Genomic DNA, 20,272 nt, shown 5'->3' on the forward strand with positions numbered 1-20,272 from the left:
GCATGGAATTAGATCATATAATCAGACAGTAAACAGTACTGAGGTGCAATAAAACTGACAGAAAGGTGAGAAAGTTTTATCTGTGCACATCTGCCTAATGAGGTAAAATGGTTCATCATAAATGTCTGTCGGTTTTAAAGTAAATATCAAATACAATATATCTTTTTTCCTGCATTAGTTTCACTCTTATGTTTTAAATATCACTAGATCTCCTTAACATAACACAATCCATAGAGTGCATACAGTACGTACACTGTACATCACACTGCTGCCTCTAGGGGGACACCATTACACACAATTGATGACTGAAAACTTCAAGCTTGTTAATAGCAAAATGACCCATAAATCCTAAAGCTGTCTATCAGAGACAGTTATTAATTCGCTATAATTTCTTCATTCTGTAATGATTCTGACTCCCATACTAGCCGTTAAATGAAAATTTTGCACCCTTCCTATCTAACTCTCTTCCCTCAGAGGCTTACTGGTTGCGTGAAAATCCCTCCATGAAAGCAAGGCTGAAGTCTCACTCCAGGATTACAGCTTGAGGAAGATTTAGTTGCACACTTCCTCTCTGAGAGCCTCCTCTACGTGCAAACAATAAAGAACCACCTATGGCCTCCACCCTGGACCACTGGACATAAGATGGAAAAGAACGAACCCACAGGATGGGAATACTGTTCCCTGACCCCATGTGGGAAGGCTTCAACTGGAAGAGGAGGGTATGCTGACACTAAGGAAAGCTTTAAAGACTCTTTTCTGAGGGGTCCAGTGGAGTGAGGAGGCGGGTTGGTTCACGTTGTGTGAATGGGACAAGAGAGCAGAAACCAAATGTACAGTTCAGGGATGAACATCAGCCCAGCGATGGCACCAGTGTCTCCGGGGCTGAGTGGCAGTCCACCACTGTCTTCTCATTCACCTAAGAAGACCACCTTTCAGTCTCTGGGATCACTGTCTTCAGGAGTGTTCTCCCCCTCACTGGGTAAGGGCTCCCCTCATGCAGCGAGGCAGGCCTCCTTTGACTCACCCACCCCGTCTATTATGAGCTCCCCAAAACTCTGGCATAAAGCATCCATCTCCAGACTGGCAGAGGAGTTCTTCTGGATTGGTGGGAGTGTGGTGGCACAACCTAAATGGAGACTGGGCCAGATAGGTAAGACTCACTCATAAAGAGTTGCCTTCACACAGTCAAATTACTGCAAAATATCAACTGGTTGTTTAGACAAAAGACCTACATTTTGTTGCAAACTGGACACATATCACATTAATGTGATATTTTTGAAAACATGGCATGGGAATTTGAAATATCCACTGACACATTTTCATCCAAATGGCCTGCAAAACGTTGGAGTTGCCCATATAGCAAAACAGAGAAGCAACGAAGCAGATAATGGGCATATGGACAGTAGACAATCCTTTAGGATTAGCCTGAATGATGTGTCAGGTTGCGTCACATGTATCAGAGCTACAGATTACAAACAAAGGTTACCTGCTCAAAGCGTATAAAACAATGAACTGGTAATGACATTCATGTTACAGGAATCTTTTTGGATCCATTTATTGATTTTTCAGTTTAAGTACGGTGGGCACAGCCATTCGTTCCGAGAAATGTCAATGAAGAAAGGAGCCAAGAGAAGTAATTTTGGGTCACAGTGACGCAGATAACTGAGCTGATTGCACTTAATGTTGTTGTTTTGCAGACACTAATCAGTTTAGAATTGTGTACGTTTCCCTCAAAGGATGCCTCTTGTTATTAACACATAAACAACCACTTAAAGCCACGTGACGCAGCCTATAATCTCATAAACTAGTGCTTCATGGTAAACCTCTAATTATCTTGTCTGCTTCAGGGACGCCACTGGAGTTGTTATATTGTCTTCCTCCAATAAAATTACACCACTGCAATATAGTATTTAATATATTAGAAATTATCTTGATTAATAACATTAATAACAACTTGGAAATGGTCTAGCTTAGGGCCCAACATGAAGCATTTAATAAACCAACTTGAGAAAATCTTATGAACTATAAACGCATGGTTCCAAAGTATGAAAAGCTCATTATAGTTATGAAATTAAACTTAACATTTGATATTCTGAAGTTCTGTCAGATGTTGACTGTGAAAGAATAACAATGTGAGGATCCCAGTGGGTCATTATGCTGGACGGCTACTTGTCGCTTGATAAACAGTGTGTCTCCTTGTGCTCCCCTGTAGTGGAGAGGTGTATGTGCACCATGCAAAGCGGCACTCAGATGACCAAACTGAAGGGAAAGAAGAAAGGACTGGTCCGATTCTTTTATCTGGACAAGCACAAATCCTGCATCCGGTGGCGGCCCTCCAGGAAACACGACAAAGCCAAAAGTGAGCAGTCACCCCAACAGAATAACAGCTCTGAACATATATCTATTAATTGTCCACATTTGCAAACTGTTTTGGTTTGGATGATGCTCTCAAGATAAAGCGACGCAGCACGGGTTACTCCTTTAGAACCAGTTACTAGAATTTGATCTACAAAAACGTAGCAGGGGATTAAAGAGGTGAAGTCTATTTTTCTTTTAGTGGGGCTGCTGCTATCATACATGTGTTGTTCTGAACAAAGTGCTCATAAAGGTTTGGTGGTGTCTTATAGACATCATGCCATTATTAAATGGTTATGATGGTCTTTAAAGAAGTCCCATTCGAGGTGTTGACCTCTGACCTCCTCGAATCAGAAAGATTAATGATCCTGTTGGACATTTTATCAACAAACTTATAGGTTAATCTAGATGTGTATCTTGGACATGATAAATCTTGAAGGTAGTTATTTACATGATGCATATTTTGGTTATTCTGAAAAGAGAACGTGTAAAAGATCCATATTGGACGCAAGTAAGAGATGCAATAAAGTGAAAAGTAGAACAATGCAGTGGTCAAATAGAGATGACAAAATCACGACTGCCACATTTCTTGTTAATGGGAGTGTCCGAGGCACTCTGATTTTAAATATAAAACTGGTTTATCCATATTCATAAAGAACTTTGTGGGACAGCTATTATTTTTTCCATCTCTATCAGACCACTGATCCTATCCTTGAAGATCACCTGATTTTGTATTTTCTTGTTTTTATGATGCTAACATTCATTACGTTGTTGCAAATGAACAAACAAAATAATGGCACAAGTTGTTCAATACAAATCGACTATGAATATTCACAGGAAACTAGGCTTTTTGAGTAATCAACACAAGAACTTCATGACCACTGTATTCTCTCATTTCAGTAACTATTGACTCCATCCATGAGGTGTGTGAGGGGAAAAAGTCTGAGATCTTCAGGCGTTATGCAGACAACCGTTTCGACCCAAACTGCTGCTTTAGTATTTACTACGGGGAGCGTGTAAAGTCCTTGGATCTGGTGTCCACCAACTCAGAGGAGGCTCGAACCTGGATCACTGGACTCAAATACCTCATGGCTGGTATCAGTGATGAAGACAGTTTGGCACGGAGGCAGCGCACCCGTGATCAATATCCTTTATAGAAACTCATGCACACATGTTCAGTCTTTAAATATGACTACAAATGCTTTACTTTATATTAAGGTGATCATTTTTGCCTAAAAGCTGTGGTTCCACCTTAACTGCAGTCATACATGGTTACAGCAGACTTTTTCCGAGGCCGACAAAAATGGAGACGGCACCTTGAGCATTGGAGAAGTTCACCAGCTGCTCCACAAACTCAATGTGAATTTACCCAAGCAGAAAGTCAGGGAGATGTTTCAAGTAAGACCTTGTATCCGCAATGGTTATTCATACAAGCTGCCATAGATTTAATGTGCATATGACCTACTATCCACACTGCCCCTGTAGCCCCCGGCTGCACGGCTACAGAGCAGCACTCATATTGTGTTGACATGACTGCTGACTTTGCTTGAATAGTGGCTGAAAAAAAGACTGACAAGCCTTAAGTTTGAGACTTAACAAAAACGCAGTGCCAAAAGTCTCTGCTACTTTTACATTTACTGACTTTGGATGTTAAAATGCTAACACTTGCACATCTGATGGCAATTCATCCTCAAGGGACCATGAGTGTCAAAACTACATTTCATAACAACACATTCAACAGTTGTTGAGACATTCCACTTAAAGCAACACTTAACAACTTCACAGTGGTGCTAGAGCAAAAGTCAGGGGGGGATGTACATTGACTAACTTGGGAAATCTTTGATGTTCCCATAAGGCGCCTTTCTCAGGCTGATCTTCCATCTTTTCAGTCACAGAAGCAGCATGATAAAAAGATGAAGACAGAGCCAGCAAACAAATACGTATATACAGTATTTTGAAGGAACAGTGGAGGAGAGTGCCACAGGAAGGCCATATGGCCACCACAGATGGCTTTAGCTGCACTGCAATATTGCTTTAGTTCAGCAGCTCACTGCCCCCCTCCCTCCTGATGACAATAGTCTGTGTGAACGAGCTCTGTTTTGATAGTGAGGAAGATATATCCCTCAGATGGTGGTACATATTTTCTTTGGCAGGGCACTTATCTGAAATCGCACATGCTGAGAGAGTTATCTCTGGCTCGTGAAATAGTTTTGTCACTATCTGCAGGAGGCAGACACGGACGAGAACCAGGGCTCTCTGGCCTTTGAGGAATTCTGTTCCTTCTACAAGATGATTTCCACACGCAGAGACCTCTACCTGATTATGATCTCCTACAGCAATCAGAAAGAAGTCATGGATCTGCACGACCTTGCACGCTTCCTGGAAAATGAACAGAAGGTATAAATGAGTTAAAAGAATCGCACTGATCTGTCGTTTCAGGTTAAAAGATTACCTATGGCATAAATATTTTCAAATTGATTTTCCTCAAGCATTTTATTACATTTTTTTGAACTACTTACGGATGGATTATTTTTTAACAGCCATTTCTTCATTGACATTGTTTGTATTACCTTTCTTTACTGTATTGTTTATTGTATTGTTGATAGACAGATCATTATTTCCATATCTGATTGAAATTTGCTTCACATACAAAAGACATTCATGAGAAGCAATACATGCATGTAATCCAGCGTTAGTGTTTGTAATTTTACCCAATGGATATCAGCCTTATCCCATCTGGTGACAATAAATTTAAAGGGAAACAAGGAAAATGAACTACAGTTACACAAAACAGTTGGGGCAATCCCAAAACTCAGAAACTTTCCACTTCAGCAGATGCATTTAAGAACAGTTTCCTAATGTGAAACTCTGCACACAAATCATTCTGCAGTGACGTCAAAAACATCCGACAGAATCAACATGAACTTTTGTTGTGAGTGAGGGCTTACTAAATTACTGCTAATGCAAAAATGTATTGCTGCTGATTCATAATAACTGCTGACACGTATGTATAAAATATTGAATCCAAGTGATGACACCCCTGGTTTTTTTGTATTTGTAGATGCGAGGCCTCACCAGAGAGCATCTAGTTGACATAGTGGCCAAGTTTGAGCCATGTCCTATGAACCTGCAGCGTATGGTGCTGGGGATTGATGGTATGTGGATTTCGCTTGCAAAAAATGTGTCAAGCAAAGCATCAAGCATGTCAACTGAACCAGATATGACACTGATGTGGCCTGAAACGTTTCTCTTTTAGGGCTTACCAACTACATGCGGAGCCCAGCAGGTGACATCTTTAACCCCGAGCACAACCAGGTGAACCAGGACATGACACAGCCTCTCTGTAACTACTTCATTTCCACATCACACAACACTTACCTGACAGGAGACCAGCTGCTCTCCCAGTCCAGAGTGGAGATGTACGCCTATGTCCTGCAAGCTGGATGTCGCTGTGTGGAGGGTGAGAGCCTGCAACATCCAAACTGTAGCTGCCTTCATTGTGATTTTTATGACATGACAAATAAGCTGTGGTGTTCTTTTTTTTTTCTCCTCCCTCAGTGGACTGCTGGGATGGACCGGATGGAGAACCCATCATCCATCATGGTTACACACTGACATCCAAAATTCTCTTCAAGGATGTTGTGGAAACAATCAACAAATATGCCTTCACAAAATCACAGTAAGTGCTGCTGGGTGGGTCCTGACACACATTTTGTTAGGCCTTCTTAACAAGCTGTAAAAACCATGATGATTGTGGCAACAGTATACAGTAAAACAGTGGAAATTTACAGTTCCATCTTTTTGTAAAAAATACAGATTTTTGATGCGTTATGTACCGCTTTGACTTGTTTGTTTACAGTCAGTGGCATTTTTTTCTGTCAGATCTCTAATAAAACAAGGAATATCTGTAAAACAGCAATTAAAAAATGATCTACATTTTTTCAGTCCCTAGTGTCTACCACTTTTCTTTCAAATGACTGCAAATATTTGAAAAATAATAGTATTTTGGCTGAAATGTAGTGAGAATAGCATAATTTTATGATCAAACATTGTAAAGAGAAAATAATTGTATTTTTTTTATATGGGCAGTATTTGCAGTTTTGGCCTGTTATGGTTAACAAGTAAATTAACATTTATGTTTTGTAATTTACTAGGTATAGCCTGTAATTTAACAAACCAGAGACAATCTATAAAGTAACATTCAAAAAACATTATTTACCATTTTTCAGTCCTTATTATGCAGAATATTTCTTTCAAATAACAGCAAATATCTGTACAATTGTTTTTTTTTTTTGAGATTTAAAACGTAGTATAATTTTACAGTCAAACATTGCAAAAGAGATTTAAATACAAATTTTTGATGTGGACTTTATTTTCAGTTTTGTTTTTCGAACTTTTAAATTAATCCCTTGTCTGTGATTTTACTAGTTATCTACATCAATGGTTCTCAACCCCGTTCCTCAGGACCCACTGTCTTGCATGTTTTAGATGCTTCCCTGCTCCAACACACCTGACTCAAATGATCAGCTCGTCATCAGGCTTCTGCAGAGGCTTGATGACGAGCTGATCATTTGAATCAGGTGTGTTGGAGCAGGGAAACATCTAAAACATGCAGGACATGGGGTCTTGAGGAACAGGGTTGAGAACCACTGATCTACATTTTAACAAAACACAAAATATACAAAAATAGTAGCAAATTGTTCAAATATGTACAGAAAAACTTGAGAAATATTTTTTATAGTTTCTTACTCTGAAAAAAAATGTTGCTTGTATATTGTAGCTCATGTATTATCACCTTACCTCCAGGTACCCGGTGATCTTGTCCATAGAGAACCACTGCACTGTGCCTCAGCAGAAAAAGATGGCCGAGTATCTGAAAGAGGTGCTGCAGGATAAACTGGACCTGTCCAATGTCAATGTGCATGAATGCAAGAAGCTGCCGTCCCCTGAGATTCTGAAAGGGAAAGTTTTAGTCAAGGTACAGCTGTTTTTAGTTGCATGCAGCCTTTTATAATGAAACCTGAGCTAACTACAGTAGTTGGTATACAGGACACAAAACAAACCACAAATATAGACTTTAAATGTCCAGTTATGACTTGGTTGGTTTTCAGGGAAAGAAGCTGCCAGTAAATCTTGATCCTGATGCAGAAGAAGGCGATGTGTCTGACGAAGATACTGAGGATGAGGAAGAAGAGGACGATGATGACGATAACTCACAGGCACATGAAAATTTAGGATGGATGGATAGATAGATGGATGGAAAACTTATATTTACAATTACATTCTTACTGTTTCAGGATGGGGACAATGCTACTACAACTAATCAGCCAAAAAAGAAAAGACGATTTGGCAGATCAATCATTAGGAGCTTCAAGAGAAAGGTGAGCCATTTGTTAATTTTCTCATTTCATGACCCCATGAGTTCTTTGACTTAAAAATCTATCCATCTTTCTATGTTTTTCAGAGAAAAAAGAAAACACGTGGAAAAAGCAAGTCAATGTCTGATGGTGAATCGGATTACAGCACCAGCAGGGAGAGGACACAAATTGTTTACCATCCCAAGTAAGCCCAGTTGTTTCAATAAGTAGCTTAAACATTTTGTAGGATATGAGGTTACTCTTGTATGTCCTCTTTTTAGAAAAAGGAAAACAATGAGGCTATCCCGAGCGCTGTCTGATCTGGTCAAGTACACAAAATCTGTCCGTGTCCATGACATAGAAGCACAAGGTAAATTCAAGACTCAATCACATTTCATCAAACGCACACAAGTTTAGCAGAATGGGTTCCTGATGCAGCTGTCTTTTTGTTCGATCTGGCAGCATACACGAACAGTTGGCAAGTATCATCCCTAAATGAGACTGTGATGAACCAGATCTTGCAGCTGAAACCAGCCGAGTTGGTGCGTCTTAACCAGCGTCAGCTTCTGAGAGTCTACCCGTCCAACTACAGAGTGGACTCAAGCAACTTCAACCCACAACCGTATTGGAATGCAGGATGCCATATGGGTAATAAGACTTTGACAAAGTTACAATTTGCCTAGTTTCAACACAAACCTCTCTTTAGAAGTGCAGAAGATTTTCATTCTTACACATATTACCATTTAATTTCAGTTGCAATGAACTACCAGACTGAAGGCCGAATGCTTGAACTGAACCAAGCCAGATTCTCCAGCAATGGAAACTGTGGCTATATTCTCAAACCAAAGTGCATGTGTAAAAGTATGTATCTATGCAGATTTCACAGTGAATGGCAACTCTCCCTGTGTGAGCAGGTAGTAAATATGATTGCTTTCTTTCAGCTGCCTTTAACCCTGCATTGGAGGATCCTCTACCAGGACGCAGAAAGACTCAGTTAGTGCTGAAGATCATCAGTGGACAACAACTTCCGAAACCCAAAGACTCCATGCTCGGGGATAGAGGAGAGGTGAGGCCCAAGAAAGTAGATCTATAATCTGAACATTGACACTGGTGCACCATAAGAAAGAAGTTTTATCACTAATGTTCTGGTTTTCTTGTGTTTGTGCTCTCAGATTATTGATCCCTTTGTTGAAGTTGAGATCATCGGCCTACCTATCGATTGTTCCAAGCAGCAGACCAGAGTGGTGGATGATAATGGTATGTGTGGAAACTCCATCTTGCAATTTTAATCATGTCACACCAGGCTAACTTGTGAGTCTCTTCAGTCTTTGTCATTTCTGCTTTGTTCAGGTTTCAACCCAATGTGGGAGGAGACACTCGTCTTTAACATTCAAATGCCACAGATCGCCCTGGTGCGGTTCCAGGTGTGGGATCATGATCCTATTGGACGAGATTTCATTGGACAGAGGACTGTGGCGTTCAGAAGCATGATGCCAGGTAGATTATACGACAGAACTGTCACTATTTTCTTGGGGTAAAACAACACTCTAGTTTGCTCAAAGAACCCACAGTCTTTTTTATTCTGATTAGAACTCAGCATACCAGCATAAAAAAAATGTGAAATCTGTGTGGTTTTTCTGAAACATTGTTTCAAGAGAAAGACAATGACAAAGTGGAAGCAACATGACTATGTGAAACTCACTTGAATGTGCAGCTTCTCTCAGCTTTATGGAGGTTTAGAGTGGGTTTCAGCACCCTGTTTAACTCTTGGGCCCTCAACTTCACTGTTTTGTTTCTCTGTTTTCACCAACAAAAACCTCTAAAATCCCACCATACACTACCACACATAGTTATTGGCTTGTTGAAGCTTGTAGCAAAAAATGAGTCGGGTATTTCCTTCAGGTATTGTCAGAAACCAAACACTGTTAAAATGAGTGAACACTGGACTAAAATTTGCAAGGTGACAAAAAACGACCCCAAATAACAACTGGCTGTTTAAGGAAGCAACTCAAAAGGTGATATGTCATTGCTGTGTCCAGGGGCAATTCTAGGATCGGAGGTTCAGGGGTGCTGAGCACCCAGAGGTGCCCGGAAAGACAAGATAAATTTCACTGTTTTGTACATTTCAATGCAATTTCATTCCCACATTTGTGAAAGAAAACCATAACACTTTTTGAAAAAGTCTGTGACTAAACCATCCAATCTGATAAAGGTTATTTAAATGTTGAGTCACAGCAAAGGAGGAACACACTGGAATCAAAAGAAACTTATTGTAACCCTAATTTCTGGGAAAAGACGATTCCTTTAGGTACAGCAGCCCCTCAACATACACATAAACAGCATGTATGTTTCTGGAGGAAATCAACCCCCTATACCGAGTATCAAAAAAATGGACCTTGGACTTATTTTTTGACTTTTATTTGAAATGCGATGCACAGCATCTCTTTCCCTGGTCTGCACTCTCATCTCTCAGAGTCTCTCCCTGTTCTCCTCCTCGTATAGTGAAACTAAGCACATAGAAAAGCATATAGATAATTAGGAAAATGCAATGAAGATGTCCTGTTTAGAATGAAGTCCACTGATATCTGTTAAGTGTGCTTCTGGAAAGCATTTAAAGTGGGGAGAACACATAACATTCATGACATATGTAAAATTATATTGTGAATAGAATGTTTTTCTTTGTCAGCTTAACAGTTGCTGTTTTGCATGCCACTATTCTCTGTTTTCTTACCTGGTTCTTCCTGACCTTGCACTCTCTCCTCTCCTTCCCCTTTTTCATCTCTCCCTCTTTGGACTGACAGTCATACGCAAATAGATTGTATTCAACTAGATGAAAAATTACATAGATATGAAAAAATACCAATAAGAATACAAACAAATAACATCCTCTGTCAACCTAAAGGCAAATAACCAGACCATGCGTTTTATATCTAATAAGAGATATTAACATTGATACATTAATCCAACTTATAACATTACTCTTGATAAACCATTTGATCTTACACTCTTACCTGAACCTGGCTTTTTTTTTTAAATCAATGTCCATGATGAGGGAGGCTGTCTGTGGTCTGTACACACACACACACACACACACCCACACAGTAGGACCTATAATGTTAACGGACATCCAGTCAGTTAGCTAGTCAGTAGCACCTTGGCTTTAATATTAACACATGCACCGACACAACAGCTAGCTTCTCTCAGTCCCACTGACCACCTGTAACGTTTGCTAACTAGAAAAACCGTCAGCTAACTCCTACCCAACAACATAAACAGTAACCTATGATTAAATGCAGCAAAAATGAGGACTTGTAATGATAATGTGTTGGTACTGAGTGGTAGAAGTTAAGAATTGTGCCACATATCCTGGTTTAAACCAGGTACTTACACCACTACAACACTAGCTTCCGTGGCAGGCAGCGATTAGCTCTGTGCAGTAGAGGCTCAGAGCCGGAGTTTGGAAAACCGGTGGGCTGGATCAAACCATTTTTGAGGCAAGATTTGGGGGTGGGGGAGTGGGGGTTGTATTTTTGTTATCAACCAAGTACTGTATGGTTTTTACACTTTTCTGGTCTGTTTAAAAAAGGCCATACAATACAAAAATAAATAAATAAAAAAATCAAATTTTAGGGGTGCTGGGATTCAATTTAGGGGTGCTTGAGCACCCCCAAAAATGGGTTACAAACGTCTATGGCTGTGTTATATAGTTATCAGCTGCACTCAGGTAGACAAAATAAGTGTTACTGGCAGATTTAGGAAGAGCGACATTAAAAAGCTTGAGTTATTTGTGGTTCTTTTTTTAGGTTATCGACATGTCTACCTGGAGGGAATGGCAGAATCGTCCATCTTTGTTCATGTTGCTATCAATGATATAACAGGAAAGGTAGGGTGATTCAAAAACAAAAACCAGCACATCTAATCTATATTTGTTTAACCATTCTACACACCTAATGATGTTTGATGTTCTTTGTAAAACAGATCAAACCTTCAAATGCTGTGCAAGCAGCCAAAAAACACATCCAAAAAGCAGCCCAGAAGCATATGAAGGGTCCTCCGAGGCAGCCTTCTCTAGATTCCTCTGTCCAGTCCTCAGAGGATGGACGTGGTTGGTACTTTCGCAAAGATCTGGACACCATATCTCAGGACAGCAGAAATGGGGAATGGTTTCCTATGGTTCAAGGGCCAGCAGCCAAGGCTGCCTTCCACAAAGGGGCAATGAGTGAGCCACTGAAGCGAGCACACAGAGTTAAAATTCATGAACCACCAGAGACAAGGAGAGGGATCTTCAGCCGGATGTCCTCCACAGACTCCCACTATGCTGGGCCTGCTCCCTGTGTGATAATGGAAAGCTTTGACCTAGAGACCTCTTCCCAGCATTCTTGTCCTGATGATCCTGCTCCTTACAGCCAAAATCCACTAATTCAAGAGGAGTTGGAGGAGAGTGAATTTCCAGAGACAAACTGTGAAGAGCAGCAGACACTTCAGAAATCAGAAACAGCACAGCCTGAACCATCTGAGGAGTTACCACCAGAGCCAGAACCAGACAAGGATGTTGCCCCTGAACCTGGGCAACCACCAGAAACTCAGAGTCAGACTGACTCCTGCCCTCAGCCTCAGCCTGTGCCATGGCCTGAAGCCAAACCCCTTCCACTTATTCCTCCACCATCTCCTGCCAGGATCAGACGGACTTTAGAGGCTCCTGCCACCCCCCGACCGTCCACCCCCATACGGACAAAGGCCCGCTCCCGCAGTTGCCCTCGAAAACAGACTACCTCTCCTCAGACACCAATGCTGAACCACAAGCTTAACTTCCACTGGCAGAAACAGCGGGTGAAAAACTATGGCAGCTACAGCAACCAGGTGAGACAGATACCCAACGGTCTCTGCCTGTCGGACAGCGCCTCCAGCAGCAGTGACGGCAGCACTGACAGTCTGGAGTTTGTACCGTCCTGTGTGCCAGCTGAGGCAGAGCAACACGAGGGAACCCTGCAGAGGGAGATGAAGGCTCTTTTCGACCTGAAGATGAGAGAAATTCGTTGTAAATCACCTCTTTTTCTAGAAAGTGAGCCAAACTAGCAACACTGTAAGAGGAATTAAACACAAAATCTAAGAGGCTGCAAAAAATTACATCTTTTTTTTAAAATTCTTTTTGTTTGCTTCTTAGAGTAGACCACAATTTAGACACCAAACAAAGCAGTCCTGCTTTTCTGTCTAGATAAATGGGAATTAATGGAACAGAATTATATAATTAGGCAGTTTTTATTATTGTAGTCCACCTGGAATATTTACAGTCAGCACAGTTTTTATGCATAAAATAGCTTTTAAAAAGAAATTGTTGAAATCACATGATGCCACTGCCAACTGTACAAAACAGCATGATGCAGAGTTGTAAACAATATAGAAAGTACTAAATATGTGAGTACTATCTGTTAGTCTTTTTTTTAGTTTTCAAGTATAAACTTGGTTTGACAATTATTTTTTATAAAATTAAACTAATGTTTGATTTTTCATTGACATTCTAGGATTGGTACTTAAAACTTAATAAATGATCTATTTTAATAAATTGTGAGTTTTCTAATCATATGTTTTTTTCTTTAAGTAAGAAATAAAACTCAAAATCTACAATGTTAATGTGTCTGTCAAGTACTGGAACAAATTTTGAAAGTTAAAGGAAACACTTTTCAGACTATGACATTTCTCCAAAGAGTTTCTATGCTTTTTCTTTGTCTTTCTCAACATTTTCCTGAGATCTTTTTGCATCACTGGTCCTCAAGCGCAGACTCAGTTCCTCAGTCAGGACAGTGCAGCAGGATTTCTGTGGAATGGACATGTAATAGCAGTGAAGCAACACATTTTATTACATTGATGGATTTAATACAAACTATGAAACAGCTTAAAATCCTCCAGGTAAGTAAAAACAAGTGAGTTGTAAAGCTACAATCACTCCTGAGTTGCACAACTTTTTCACTCAATTTGCACATACCTTCTGCTCTGCTGCACTCCTGCGGCTCTTAGAGGTGAGTTCCAGGACAGCCAGAATTGTTCCCAGGCCGAGGCCCAGGGAAAGAACCAGAAACATCCCTTTGAGGCTGTGCGGCTGCATAGCTGAAGTCTTGCCCTTTCCTGCTATGCAGCTGCTGGCCCACCACTTGCTTCGCAGGTAAGCCAGCTCTCCGGCCTCGCTCAGCTGCAGAATAGCCACACTGAGGTTCTTTATTATCGGAGAACCTTGAGGAAAATGACAGTTTTGACATGATATTCACTTTAGCTTCTTAACTTTAGTTAAGTTCAATGTTCATGTTTTAATGAGGTTTCAAAATGGGCAGCCTCACCAAAAGCAGCAGCGATACTGTATCCCCTCATGCCAACGACTTCATGCGCTCTGACCAGTTCACAGTGACGTGCTACTGCCAAGTCCAGAGAAACAGACTCTCCAATGAAGGCAAAGCTGCCCTCTCGTGCACGTCGGATCCCTTCATCCATAGATGACACAAAACTCTTTGATCTCTCCATGTGCTCATAGATTCTGCGGTACACGGGGTTGTTTGAATTCTGAATGACAAGAAAAATGAACACAATTCTTTTGAGTTTTAAAAACACAGGTAAAGATCAAATATTCTTGCTTGTATCAATCTTTGAGTTATAACTTCCAGTGAAAGTATGTTCAATCAGTAAACCAGATTGAGTTCGAGGAATCAGCATTTCCTGCACAATGAAAGGTATTTTTTAACAATTTACCTGTCTAAAATGATCCAGACATGTTAAGATAAGGGAGGGGACTTACGTTATTTAGACAATATAACTAATTTACCTCAACTTAAATGTAGTCAACTAACACAGTTTAAATTACAAACTATATGAAGTTGATGCAACATTATTATGCCAACTCAACCAATAAAAAGAATGCTTGCAACATAAAATGTATGTCAAAACCAACAAATATGAGTTTTATATTGCATCCATGCATGTAGCTAAGTGGTGGGAATAGGGTCCTTGAACTACTCACCTTGAAGAAAGCGAGGGTGGAGGAGCCAGCAAGGCAGCCATACTCAATCATGTCCTGGTTGGCCAAGTCTTCAAACCCTTTCACCATCAGCTGGCTGGACTCTGAGGTCTTCGAGGAGCTGAGGTTGGAGAAATAACAAGCCAAGAGGACAACAGCAAATAGCCACCAGCTGCAGCAGATGACTCGTCCTGAAAGGGATTTGGGATGAGGACCAGCGCCTAAAGCACAACACAAAAACAAAGTCAGCAAAGTGCCACAACAAAAGAGGGAGAGGATGTAAAGGAATAAATCAAAGTACAGAACTTCTCCCCAGTGTTAGTTGTGTTGGCATGCAAATTTGATAGTGTCTGGTTTTGCTGTTTACCTTGAAGAGTCAGAGCTCCAGCTGTGTACCACAGACTGTGGAGGAGACTGAATCTGCTTTGCTCACTTTGAGGCTGACTCCACTCACATGGGCTGAGCCTGCATTTTGCATAGAAAATCTTAATTATTAATGTGACTCAAAGGATTTCCACAGCCAGAAGAAATTAGGAAATATCCACAAACAGCAACTCACAGAGCACATCATTAAACATTATTAAATGTGTCATAATCTTCACTTCAAAGACATACATTTGTCACCAACCTGGAAACTATAAAGATGCAAGCAGCAGTGCCCAAGTAGGCAATGAATATGCCCAGCCACGTCAGTGCTGAAAAGGGGGTCAGGAAATCAAAGAAGCCTGCTCCCTCTGAGATGTCTTTCCTTAGTAGGACACTGATTCCTGTCTGCATGAACGGTTTGGTCATTCCCACAGCTTTCTCTCGTGCTGCAGTGAGAGTCAGTGGAGCAATCGCAAGATCTGCCTCCTGCACAAAATGCATAACAACTTGTGTAACATATCAGACAGTACACACTTTATAGAAACTCCTCCAAGTGGTTATCACAATGTTGATTTTTACTTTCATGAACAAGTGAAACAATTATCCTTCTTCTGCAGAATAGTTTACTGCTCTTTGACCCCTCTAGATTCCAGCTACCGTGTACTCACCCCTCTCACCACTTCTCCAATCATCCCATTCCAGTTGCCGCTCTCATCCTGTCTGCCATATGAACCATCTTTCACCAGCTGCACTCTGTACTTGAAGCCCAGTTTTTTAGCTACTTCAGATAGCAGGTCCATGCAAAAGCCTTCCAGTTGTGTGCCTTTGGACATCGCATATGGCTCTTGCTGAAAGGTAAGATGCAAAAATAGAATCAGTGGAATGCATTTCATCTTTAATCTTGTATCTAAAGAAATCTGAATCTTCTGTATGAGTCAGACAGACAGAGTTGACTTACCTTTATTGTTGTGATTGTCAGCTCTGATTGTGCTGGTGTTGATAGAAAAAGCACAGGCAAGTCAGTGTAATGCAAATTGTTCATGGTACACCAACATAACTGCTGCTTTCTGGATTTCATGACATGTTTTTATGATTGCAGTGTTGATCTGCAGGTTGGTCCATCCACCATTTCGGTCTCAGTAACGATTATATGGATTGCCATGATTTTTTCCCCTTGGTCCCTTGAAGATACATTCCACTAACTTTTTTGACCACTGGCTTTTTCGTATTGAGCTCCACTAGCAAGTCAAAGTTATAATTTATTTTGTAAAATTTTTCAATTGGGATTGGTAAAAATGCTTTACTTAGGCATTCCTTTTTCCCCAGATGATGTATCCTGAGCATTCTGGTGATCATGTGACTTTTTAGCTCCAAGTATTATTGTGCTGCAAGACATTGTGAAACGAGCCTCACAACACACAGGGCATGACTAAGACTTGTTAATATGATTTAGGTATTTATAGCTTAGTTCTTCTCTTTTAATCTTTCAACATTCACCAATTTAATCAAAAAGGCTAAAGGTTTCGAAGCATTTTGTTCGTTGTGCTCTTAATTCTTGATTACACTCCCATGCTAGCATGCACATGGATGGCTGAGGACAGCAAGGACACATAGTTATTCTATTTTCAAGTCTGTCTACTAGTCTGCCGAGAAGACTCTGTTCCACATCCACAGTTGATCTTGTAGCATAGTCATTGCACAGATTGACCAAACGATGACAAAATTGAGGTGCAAATTGTGTATATTTTCCATGTCTGTAAGTACACGAAGACCCTCAAGGGTCCACTACGGACCACATGATGTAAATTTAATCATCTCCTCTTGTGTTCGCCATAGAGTGTGCAGCACAGAAATTTGGGTATACATGTAATACATAAATGCTGAATTACTATGCATATATGGAAGGGTGTATTCTTAGAAAATAGTATAACAACAACTACACATCCATGGTGTCCACAGCTGTCTATTTGCATGTCCACAAGGAAGTTTAATCAAGGCTTTATGCAGACCTGGGCAGATGAGGGGAATTTATGTAATCCTACTGGACCCTTACATACTCGCATATACAGAACATATAAGGGCCGTGTTACATTCTGACCTGATGCCAATTTTTTCATCTGCCCAAGTTAGTAAGAGTCAACGCAGACCTCTCTGCTGTAGTCCACATATAGCCCAAAATTTGTGTCCGTAGAGATGCCACGTATGTTCCAAGGGCTGTGGAATGCACTCTTGGCAGTGGTGTTCATACACACACCACCAGCTCACCAGTCTGCTGTGCACGAATGGAACAGAGTCTTCCATGCAAACTTCAAAGTAGACAAAAACAAATAATTTCCTCTGGGATGAACAAAGTAGATATTATCTTATAACAAAAAACAACTACATGTTGACTGCAGCTGTCCATAAGGGTGTATAATCAAGGCTTAACACTGGCCTTAGGGTTAAAAATAGTGAACAGTATTGTGATTAAACAAATATTTGTCACTTTGGATGACAGAAAATGTAAGAAATCAGCATTGTTTTCATGTATGTTATCATAAAGTAAGGAACTATTGTTGTGGTGATTTTGGCATCTAAAATTGTTTTACATTATTTGAATCACGAGGCTTTGCTTTCAAAGAATGCATATTTGAGGCCTGAATCAGATTTTTCACTGTGTATTCGGCCAGATCAGAGGTAAGGGGTTTATAAGAATAAAAGTGTAGTATCTAAATTTTGTCCTGTTCTTTTTTCTGTGGCAAAAAAATGTTTAAAGATGTATAGTAAAAAATAAAACTGCTGTTCTTTTATATGAAAACTAAAGAGCATGTTAGACAAAGCAAGAGAGCGACTCCTGGTTTATCTTCCTCTCACAGATGTTTTCCCAGCTGATGTCCACCCTAAATTTAGCTGAATCAAAGACCCCTTTGTGCACTGGACATCTGACACACAGCAACGTCTGAGGTGAACTTTGGTGTGCATGTATTGACTTTCTAGTCACAAGAGTTTTCCGGTATCCTAGAGATCTGGCCGGTCTCCTCTCCTGCTTGCAAACTGTCTGCACTCCACAATCTATTTAGAGCAGTGTGTTAATTCAAAGACTCTCAATGCCACGGCACTGTGAGATGGGAGGGCAGTCAAAGAGTATCAAAAGCTTCAATTCAGGCCAAGGCCTTGGGGATCCATCACCACAGGGTGATCCTGACAACCATCAGATCCTCCTTTTCAGAAGATGACACGTATACAAGCTCTTCAAGCCCCTGTCACTTTTTGGCCACTCTGAAACACAGAGTCTTTGTTTGCTTCATACAGTTGATTTATTACCGGTTTTTGTGAGATTGTCAGTTGGCTTGCTTCCTTTTCTGTTTTTCAGCAAGAGTTGGACAGGATGTGGTGCTACACTTTGATATTCATCCGAGCTGACAGTTTATGTATTTATGTCTTGTCAAGCCCAAGAGACTTCTACCAAATCCTGCAGAGAAAACATGAGGAATTTGGCAAAGAAAAAAAGTGAGCTGCCACCAAACTGAATTTCAAATGCAGTGACCGGGTCAAACTTTGATACATCAGTGTCCAGTAGCAGAATTTATTTAGAAGTTATCCAACGTCAATCAGACCATCTTTTGCATCGATGCACGCTCACAGTGTTCAAACAAGCCTCATTGCATCTATTACATTGATCTCATGTGTAAACACATATTATTCACAAGAACAAACCTGAGATAAATAGATGCTCTCTTACCTGCAGTACACAGTCCCATGTACATGAACTGCCAAAAAGACAGTAAGAGAAAGCCCAGCAGCATCCTGTCTCTCTTGATTTGCAAGCTACGAGTTATGAAAGGACAGGCAGTAGTTGGTGATGCATCACATGGACGATATAGACCAACTCTGACAGATGTTCATTAAACTTTCTTAATACAAATGCAGAAATCTGAATCAAATCAGCAAAAAACAGACAATCAGTTTGCAGACTGTGCATGATGAAAGTCCTTACCACCTGAAAAGAGTCCAAGTCGTGACCACTGGATTGGCACGTCAGCTTCAAATAGACCCCAGTGAGCTGCGAAATGAACTTTCTCAGATTCAGATGTGTCAAGAGGCAGCCAACGAAGTTTTTGTGGGTGGAGAATGTGGACTAATTTTGAAGGGGTGGGGAGAAGCAGCATGGAGCACAAACTATAGCTAAATGTGAAGATTTACACCGAATCATGCACTGATAGAGCAAATAATTATCCTTGTATTGTAGTTAAGATGAGAGCCATAAGTTGAATGATATTTAAAATTCATGTAAACTAATTTCCATATCTGAAGCACTTCAGGCAATATATGTCTCAAGGTAATAAATCAGCAATATTTGTACATAGAAGCTCTGCTGTAGTAGAAGGAATGTTAACGACACATTTGTACAATAAAGGGACGAATACAAACAGTATTTCATTGATGTCGTGTATTGCATGCCTTTGGAAATGTTACAAAGATGTACAAAACACAAAAAGCTCTCTGCTCTTTGAAATCCAAAGGAAGCCCTGAAGGATAAATGTAGCAATAAATAGAGGAACTCAGAGTGAAGAAAGTCTCTTAGAAATCTGAACACAAACAAGTTATCTTTACTGGAAAGTGTCCCTGATCTCACAAAGGTGTTCGAGGCACTGCAAAGTGTTGAAAAGATGAGCAAGTCTGTCATGCAGCACAAATGAAAACTAAAAATGTGATGCAATAAAATAAAAAAATGATGGCGGGGTTGTTCTTTCTGTACAGCTCCAAAAATCAATATTTAGTCCTTTTCAGGTTTAGAACACTAAAATACTGCTGCATATGTTTTTACATGTATGATTCATCTTTTACAAACAAAAACAGGGCTGTTCACCTCAGTTATTCTTTCATTCTGTCTTTCTCTTTCATTCTTCATTTACTTAGTTATTTGCTTATTTTATTTTGTATTTTACAGTTAGATTTGAACTATCAGGTTACTGTAGATGGTTTCAGATTAACTGACAAGAGGCCATACATTAGTTTAAGCTCACTGATGCTAATTTCTACAAATTGATTTTTTACCGATATAAATAAATAAAAAAAAAACATGCAATGGGAACCTGTGCTCTGTCAATGTCTGAAAAACTTGATACAGCTTCATATAAGCCAATCTGTGTTTGATTTTGTTTAAACACCAGGAACTGTTTCTGCAGTAACAGCAGACTGAATCAGTCCG

At 40.2% G+C, this 20,272-nt stretch overlaps 2 protein-coding genes across 3 annotated transcripts; one reads left to right on the forward strand and one right to left on the reverse strand.

Moving 5' to 3' along the window:
• Positions 1 to 579: 579 nt before the first annotated feature.
• On the forward strand, positions 580 to 13,152 carry plch2b (phospholipase C, eta 2b). Its single transcript, XM_051948837.1, is given in 20 exon segments — positions 580 to 1,150; positions 2,213 to 2,359; positions 3,256 to 3,499; positions 3,624 to 3,753; positions 4,582 to 4,752; positions 5,417 to 5,510; positions 5,612 to 5,815; positions 5,914 to 6,034; positions 7,162 to 7,333; positions 7,467 to 7,574; positions 7,653 to 7,736; positions 7,820 to 7,917; positions 7,994 to 8,163; positions 8,166 to 8,360; positions 8,466 to 8,573; positions 8,654 to 8,778; positions 8,885 to 8,969; positions 9,063 to 9,209; positions 11,516 to 11,595; positions 11,691 to 13,152. Coding segments are annotated over 20 exon segments (3,927 nt in total). The 5' UTR covers positions 580 to 804; the 3' UTR covers positions 12,789 to 13,152.
• si:dkey-183j2.10 (glutamate receptor U1) lies at positions 12,953 to 19,213 on the reverse strand. 2 transcript variants are annotated; one of them, XM_022208005.2, is made up of 10 exons: positions 19,058 to 19,213; positions 18,803 to 18,888; positions 16,040 to 16,071; positions 15,750 to 15,929; positions 15,344 to 15,567; positions 15,083 to 15,180; positions 14,719 to 14,936; positions 14,045 to 14,264; positions 13,696 to 13,940; positions 12,953 to 13,527 (listed from the first exon to the last, which is right to left on the reverse strand). In XM_022208005.2, exons 2-10 carry the CDS (start codon positions 18,864 to 18,866, stop codon positions 13,423 to 13,425), a joined length of 1,386 nt encoding a protein of 461 aa, XP_022063697.2. In that variant the 5' UTR covers positions 18,867 to 18,888; positions 19,058 to 19,213; the 3' UTR covers positions 12,953 to 13,422. The 2 variants fall into 2 exon arrangements, with proteins under 2 accessions (XP_022063697.2, XP_022063698.2); XM_022208006.2 differs by having other exon boundaries at positions 19,061 to 19,200.
• Between the last annotated feature and the right edge of the window lie 1,059 nt (positions 19,214 to 20,272).

Source organism: Acanthochromis polyacanthus, chromosome 5, assembly GCF_021347895.1.
Source record: "Acanthochromis polyacanthus isolate Apoly-LR-REF ecotype Palm Island chromosome 5, KAUST_Apoly_ChrSc, whole genome shotgun sequence".
Classification (NCBI taxonomy): Eukaryota; Metazoa; Chordata; class Actinopteri; family Pomacentridae; genus Acanthochromis; species Acanthochromis polyacanthus.

Excerpts from the sequence above, each read along its gene's own strand:
- si:dkey-183j2.10 (XM_022208005.2), bottom strand. The coding sequence starts at position 18,866 with ATGCTGCTGGGCTTTCTCTTACTGTCTTTTTGGCAGTTCATGTACATG. Across the intron at positions 15,568-15,749 it reads TTGGAGAAGTGGTGAGAGGG|GAGGCAGATCTTGCGATTGC; the intron begins GTGAGTACACGG and ends CATTTTGTGCAG. Across the intron at positions 15,181-15,343 it reads TGCATCTTTATAGTTTCCAG|GCTCAGCCCATGTGAGTGGA; the intron begins GTTGGTGACAAA and ends TGCAAAATGCAG.